Source organism: Lacerta agilis, chromosome 14, assembly GCF_009819535.1.
Source record: "Lacerta agilis isolate rLacAgi1 chromosome 14, rLacAgi1.pri, whole genome shotgun sequence".
In the NCBI taxonomy this organism is placed as follows: domain Eukaryota; kingdom Metazoa; phylum Chordata; class Lepidosauria; order Squamata; family Lacertidae; genus Lacerta; species Lacerta agilis.
Window position 1 is genome coordinate 10,275,179 of NC_046325.1, and position 7,790 is coordinate 10,282,968.

Here is a 7,790-nt window from a genome sequence, read left to right on the forward strand (position 1 = left end):
TGATATTGCAAACCTGGTCACTTTCCGAAATAACTCCTATGTCAGAAAAAAAGTGGGAAGGCTGGAACATCAGGCTCATCCTAGCAAAAGGATAATCCTAAAGGAGGATGGAATAAAATGGCACAGAGGATTCACTCAGGTGGGAAATAATAGCAAATAATAATCACCAGGAAGCCATTTCTACATTAACATTTGCTTCCACTTTATGTGTCACCTTTAAATGTAAGGATCTTGTATTCCATTCCACTTGAATTCTGTTTTTAATAGTACATCTTCTGGTGTTAAATATATTCTGCAAGCATTTTTTTAAAATGCTAAACTGTTCCTATATCTTTGGGTAGGTGCCACCCCTTTCATTATGTAACGACATCTGCCATTCTGGTTACGGGAAGAAAAAGAAGGAGGGAAATAAATTTTGCTGCTATGATTGTGTTCGATGTCCAGAAGGAATGATCTCAAATGAGAAGGGTAGGCCATGTTATCTTAAAATATACTAAATGATCCATTTTATGGCAATTAAATGTGAGCAGCATTTTGAAAGTTGATTGTCATTAATCTTGTGGGTTTCTTTTTTTTTTAAATGCATTTATGTGTTGTTCTCATTGTTTTCATAGTTACAATCATACTGAAGAGTTGGGCACAACCATAGTTTTAAGTCGGTTATTCATTCAATTCCTCACCCGGTTAACATGACTTTCAACCATACTTTCTTCCCACTAACTGCAAAAAGTCACAATATTGACCTTCCCCTCAAAACACACTATGTGTTATTCCACATGCAACCTTTAAAAAATAGATGGATAAATGATAGCTTCCAGATATGTTTAAACAGAAGTATTCTTCAAGTTTTAGATTAGTGGTATGAAAGCAGTTTGATCAAACTACAGGAGGCTGTGGAGGACAGGAGTGCCTGGCGTGCTCTGGTCCATTGGGTAACAAAGAGTCGGATACGACTAAATGACTAAAAATCAACGTGAAAGTGAAGCTGAAAGTCAGTGAACCATTATATGCCACAGGGAAAGTATAACAAGGGATTAAAAAGTCTGAAAGATAAGGGTAGCTCTAGAATGGGAGAGAACAGAAATAGACGTATCTGTTGTTGATTATTTTTTTTAAAGAATGTACCGTAGTTGTTTGGAGAGATGATGGATATCAACAAATGAACTAGAGTTGCTCCCAAGATTTGGAAGACTGCTGGAATTACCCCCACATTTCAGTGTTTAGGATTAGGAATTATATTTAAATTGTGATCTTTGTATGAAGGGTAGTATATAAATTTGATAATTACATGAATAAAAACTTTTACAAAAATGAGGTTGAGGGATCCTAAAATTCCTCCAAAAATAATGTCATTAATATAGAAATGTCCAGCTCCAATACTAACTATTTAACCTAGGCTTTTACTGGAGTCCATAAGATTTCCCAGTTTTTAGTGCTAAAATTAGGTGCCTCGGCTTATATTTGGGTCGACTTATTCTCAAGTATATACAGTAATCCTGAAAATGATATTGGTTGTTCTTAGTTTGTCACAATTTGTTAACATTTTCAGATGAAGAAACTTGTGTCAGTTGCCAAGAGGATCATTACCCAAACAGAGGACAGAATCAATGCAACACTAAGATTCCAAACTTCCTTGCCTTTGATGAAACTTTGGCCATCATTTCAACTATCTCTGCACTTTTGTTGTCTCTGGTCACAGTTCTGGTGCTGGTCATCTTCATTAAGCACCGGGATACTGCCATAGTCAAAGCCAACAACAGAAGCCTCACCTATATTCTCCTCACTTCCCTCCTCCTGTGTTTCCTCTGTTCCTTGCTGTTCCTTGGAAAGCCTATTGAGGCAACCTGCCTTCTCCGACAAACTGCTTTTGGTATCATCTTCTCTGTGTCCCTGTCCAGCATCTTGGCCAAAACAATCTCTGTAGTTTTGGCATTCATGGCTACTAACCCAGGATCCAGGATGAGGAACTGGGTCGGTAAAAGACTGGCTTATTCCACTGTCCTCTCTTGCTCTGTTGTTCAAGTAGCGATCTGTGCCCTGTGGCTGGCAACCTCTCCCCCATTCCCAGATTTGGATATTCACTCATCAGCTGAAGAAATCATATTGTTATGTAATGAAGGGTCCGTCCTCATTTTCTCTTGTGTTTTGGGCTACATGGGCTTCCTGGCTATTGTCAGCTTCATTGTGGCATTCCTAGCCCGGAAATTACCTGACACTTTTAATGAAGCCAAGTTCATCACATTTGGTATGCTGGTATTTTGCAGTGTTTGGCTCTCCTTTGTCCCTACTTATCTCAGCACAAAAGGAAAGTACATGGTAGCTGTGGAGATCTTCTCCATCTTGGCTTCCAGTGCTGGATTACTGGGCTGCATCTTTTCCCCAAAATGCTTCATAATTCTGGCGAGACCTGAGATGAACACCAGAGAGCATCTAATACGAAAAAAAAATATAAACAGCAGATGAGATTCTGCTTTAATTTATGAAAAAAAATAAAAGTATTTCATTCAATTATTGTAGAGACTAATTGTTCCATGACAGAAATGGCTCTTTCCTCCTAAATTCACCCTGATTGTTGCAAAGCCTGAATTGAACAACAAAATGTACATCTGTAGCTTCATTTGTGTTATTTGTATTCTACATAAGATTATGAAAGAAATGTGAGGTGGGACCCTGTGAAAGAATGAATTCAGATTTTGCATTAGGATGTTTGCTACTGTGAATACATAACAGTGACCAAAAACATTGCAGAAATCATTCTCTACCATGTAGTTATCAAAATTACTATAATCTGCCTACAGCTCTAGTAGTGTGTTCTGTGTAGGACCACCTGCTCCAACACTCGGTATCGTTAGATGCCACCAAGAACTGCACCTTCCATCATTTGAATTATAATACATATGATTTTATTTTGCTGTTATGTCACAAGGATTATTTTGAATGACATTAACAGGTCTATATTGCAAAGCTGCCATTTGTTCTTCTGTTAACAATGGCATCTAGCTAATATGTGACTGTTACAATTAATCCGTTATTAATTGTGCAATGTATCAATTAGCATGGAAAGCTGGGATTGGGCAAATCTGGAACAGACTTTTTAGTTTGCTGGGATACTCAAATTATAGTAATGATGGAACGAACATGAGAGAGTGATGCAACCCAACTTCAGCTACTTTGAAGACAGATGGTATAACGATATAGAAATTGATCATGTCTAAAATGAAGGGATGGGGTCAAGTGACTGCTGATGAATCTATGAGTCTCCCTCTCTTGCTGTGAAAAGCTCCCTTCCCCCTGCTTTCCAAGAATGCCCAAAGTAATGAGGAGATCAGAGCAGAGGCTAGAAGTATGCCGACAAAATTTGATGTGTGGAAAACAGCCAGGCAAGGAGAAAAGTTAGAAAGTGTGGAAGACAGGGACCATCCGTCCTGGCAAGTGCTCCATAGGGGCAAGAACTGCTGGGAAGTGTTGCTGATTTGTTTCTTTGAATAAAAAGTTAACTTCACTGACAACTGGCTCTGCTTCTTCCTGCTTACCTGCATCTGACTCCAGCCCTGACAATAAAGTATGTGATTAGATCATAACATTATGGTTTGAGCTCAAGATCCAAATTTGTCCATTCTTATGAAGTACAAGTCTAAATCCACTGAGAACCCAGTGTGGTATAGTGGTTAGAGTATCAGATTGGACCTAAGAGACCAGGGCTTGAATCCCAACTAGACCATGAAACTCACTGGGTGACCTTGGGCTAGTCACTGCCTCTCGTTGTTGTTGTTGTTGTTCAGTCGTTCAGTCGTGTCCGACTCTTCGTGACCCCATGGACCAGAGCACGCCAGGCACGCCTATCCTTCACTGCCTCCCGCAGTTTGGCCAAACTCATGTTAGTAGCTTCGAGAATACTGTCCAACCATCTCATCCTTTGTCGTCCCCTTCTCCTTGTGCCCTCCATCTTTCCCAACATCAGGGTCTTTTCCAGGGAGTCTTCTCTTCTCATGAGGTGGCCAAAGTACTGGAGCCTCAACTTCAGGATCTGTCCTTCTAGTGAGCACTCAGGGCCGATTTCCTTGAGAATGGATAGGTTTGATCTTCTTGCAGTCCATGGGACTCACAAGAGTCTCCTCCAGCACCATAATTCAAAAGCATCAATTCTTCGGCGATCAGCCTTCTTGATGGTCCAGCTCTCACTTCCGTACATTACTACTGGGAAAACCATAGCTTTAACTATACAGACCTTTGTTGGCAAGGTGATGTCTTTGCTTTTTAAGATGCTGTCTAGGTTTGTCATTGCTTTTCTCCCAAGAAGCAGGCGTCTTCTAATTTCGTGACTGCTGTCACCATCTGCAGTGATCATGGAACCCAAGAAAGTGAAATCTCACTGCCTCTCAGTCTAAGCTAACTCACAGGGTTGTTGTAGGGATTAATGGCAAGGAAGAGAAACATGTATACAACCTTGAGCCCCTTGCAGAAAAAATTGAGATACAAAATGTTGTGGCAATCAGACGAGATAATCTTTTCAAACACATGCTATTTATTTCTGATATGGTCCTTGGTGGAGATATATCTGTGCCAAAATCTATAGAATAGTTAGCATGCAGCAAACCTGTAAGTCACTTCCTCTCTTCAAATTAACACAAAAATTACAATATAATAATAATAATAATAATAATAATAATAATAATAATAATAATAATAATAATAATTATAATTATTATTATTATTATTTATACCCTGCCCATCTGGCTGGGTTTCCCCAGCCACTCTTGGCAGCTTCCAACAAAATATTAAAATACAATAGTCCATCAAACATCAAAAGCTGCCCTAAACAAAAGATGCAAGAAGCTTTTTACAAGTTGCTAAACAGATTTGCTACTTGGGATTAGTTTATCTGGCAGCTACTTGGCCTTAAATGGCAGTCTGGAGTTACATACGTTAGAACATTTTTACACAACTTAGTTTTTTGTGGTTAGATAATATCAACCGGGGGGGGGGGAATCAAGGAAGCTCATGAAGAAAGCAGGGCAGCCAGGTACACTTGCCCTGGGCATTGTAGGGTTAAGCCAACTGGGGGATCCCATCCGGTGCCTGCAAAATTATTCAAATGACCACTTGGAAATTTTGAATCTGTCAGAAAAAGTCATAATTCGTCACACAACTCAAAGGATTGCTTCAAAAAATTTCCTCTTGATAGCCAACACATTTCTGTATGCAAAAATAACTACATATATTGAGTTCCTTATTTCTTTACTTAATTTAGTTTAAAATTAATAATCTTGACAACTTCAGCAAGTACCTTTTGAAAAATGAGTCTGGCATCTTCTTTCCAGCCAAAGCTTATCACTGAATGAAGCATTGAGTGCATTTCCTTAAAGGTGCTACAGTCTCCACACAAGCAACAAGTTCAATGATTTCCCCTGACATAGCATGAGCACCATTTTCCATATCTCTTTCTTTACATACACAGCACACAAAGACTAGCATGAGAGCTTTGTTTGTAATATTTGTGGTTTCATAAATTTGCAATGAAAAGGTGTTGCAAGTCTGGACCCTTAAAATGAGTCTGTTTTATATCATCAGACATATTGAACCTGTGACTTTCTGCATGCAAGGAAGATTCTCAGGCCCTGATCAGTCTTTCATGTTTTTTCCTTATCCCATGGACAAACTGTGCTGATTCCCCCTTGCCTTTTTATTCATGTTATTTTAGCATTTAGATTGGGGGGGGGGTAGTTTGCCGAATTTCCTGTAGAAGTTCACCCTTGTTAAACGGAGATGCTGACAGTAGAGTCAGAGAAGGGTTGGCTTCCTGGTTTCCTTCCTTCCTTCCTTCCTTCCTTCCTTCCTTCCTTCCTTCCTTCCTTGGCATGTTGGTTTTTCTTCTTGGCCAGCTGTGGATGCTATGATCCTGGCAACTTGTTGATGGAGATGCATGATAAAGAATACCACATGAAAATTTCTAAGAAAGGATGTGGATGTATTTAAATATTTATTTGATCTAGCATCATTCATTGTGTAAGTGTACTGATTGTTGTTTCTACTTTGGATTCAAACGGCATTTTTACCTTTTGGATGGTGGCCACACCATTCTAATTAGAACAAACTGGAACACACAATAGACATGAGAAACGTCCACCAGACTTGCAGCTGTTTTTACTAATGTTTCATTTTCAGCTGCTCTTTTTTGTTGAGTTCAGGCTTGAGGACAATGATATAACATTTTGGGGAGAAGATACAAACCAGAATCCCAGCACTAGAAGCCAGGATCGAGAAGATCTCCACAGCCACCATGTATTTCCCTTTGGTGCTTAAGTAGGTTGGAACAAAAGAAAGCCACACACTGCAAAACACCAACATGCTGAAGGTGATAAATTTGGCTTCATTAAAAGTGTCCGGAAGCTTCCGAGCAAAGAAAGCCACAATGAAGCTGACAAGAGCCAGCAACCCCATGTAACCAAGAACATAGTAGAACATGTTGGCTGAACCTTCATTGCATTCCACTATGACTTCTTCAGGCAGAGAGTGCATGTCCAAATCTGGGAAAGGAGGATCAGTACCTAGCCATAGCATACAAATACTTGCCTGGATAATTGAGCAGCCAAGAATAAGAGAGGTTGAAAACCTTTTCCCAACCCACTTCCTCATATGGGATCCTGGCTTAGTGGCCATGAAAGCCAGAACCACAGTGAGGGTTTTTGCCAAGACAGAAGAAACAGCTACGGAGAAGATGATACCAAAAGCAGGTTGTCGTAAATGGCAGGTTAGTAACTGGGGGCGCCCAACAAACAGCAAGGAGGAGAGGAAGCAGAGCAAAAGGGAGATGAGCAGGGTGTAGGTGAGATTCTGGTTGTTCGCTTTGACAATGGGAGTGTCCTGATACTTGATGAAGATTCCAAACACCAAAGCTGTAGTTCCAGAAAGAGCCAGAGCCAAAAAAGCCAAGCTGATGCCTAAAGGTTCTTCATAAGAAAGAAAGTTTTCATCTTTTGGAAAGCAATGATTTCGCTCCTTGTTAGGATACTGATCTCCTTGGCAGCTGAAGCAATCATTCATATCTTGAATCAGGGGTATAAATAAGAGTAGTTCATTATTACAGATATGTAGAACTCTGGGTCTGGCTATTTACAGGGCATGATCATGGTGCTTCAATTTTTTAAATACACTTTTTAGCTCCATATATTTTCCTATAGTGCATAGTATAGATCACACAGGATTATTGCACAGTATAGGAAATATATTTCCTTCCAAGATTGAGTGTTTACACGTTCAACCGTTACATTAAGTAAGTTACATTATAATTGTACACACTGTGTCAAGGATAAGCCCCAGAGTCCGCAGTGGGGTTTATTTCTAATTATGTATGCACAGGATGGGAGTTTTGGTCTAAAGGGAGAGTAATTTCTATGCTCATCCGTAATCACTGCCAAGGAATCTTGATGGAGAAGTATTTCTTATCAAAAGCAATGTCTCACAGATTACTAGTTGAAGGGAAACTGATACATTAACAGAAATAGTGGAATCATTTCCACTATTTCCCTAAATGAAGCTTAGACTAAAGGACTAATGCTGTTGATACTCAGCATACCCGTACCACCAAGGAACTGCACGGTGCTTTCAAATTGACTGAGTCGGTGCTCTGATGAGGAAGTAAGCTGTATATAATGAAGTAGCAGATCTCCATTTGTAAAAATGCTGGTGGCCTAGTTCAACTCACATTTCTTGTCCGAGACAGCTCAGTTTCAGGCAATGGTGACTGGACGAACCATGAAAAAATGTGAAAGGACTGTATCTTCGTTGAA

General features: G+C 39.7%; 2 protein-coding genes across 2 annotated transcripts; one reads left to right on the forward strand and one right to left on the reverse strand.

Moving 5' to 3' along the window:
• The first annotated feature begins 957 nt into the window (after positions 1-957).
• Positions 958-2,463, forward strand: LOC117057374 (vomeronasal type-2 receptor 26-like). The gene is made up of 2 exons (XM_033168215.1): positions 958-991; positions 1,550-2,463. The coding sequence occupies exons 1-2, from the start codon at positions 958-960 to the stop codon at positions 2,461-2,463; spliced, it is 948 nt and encodes a 315-aa protein (XP_033024106.1).
• A 3,620-nt stretch (positions 2,464-6,083) lies between these two features.
• On the reverse strand, positions 6,084-7,046 carry LOC117059148 (vomeronasal type-2 receptor 26-like). Its single transcript, XM_033170694.1, has one exon. It carries the CDS (start codon positions 7,042-7,044, stop codon positions 6,148-6,150), a length of 897 nt encoding a protein of 298 aa, XP_033026585.1. The 5' UTR covers positions 7,045-7,046; the 3' UTR covers positions 6,084-6,147.
• Positions 7,047-7,790: the final 744 nt, after the last annotated feature.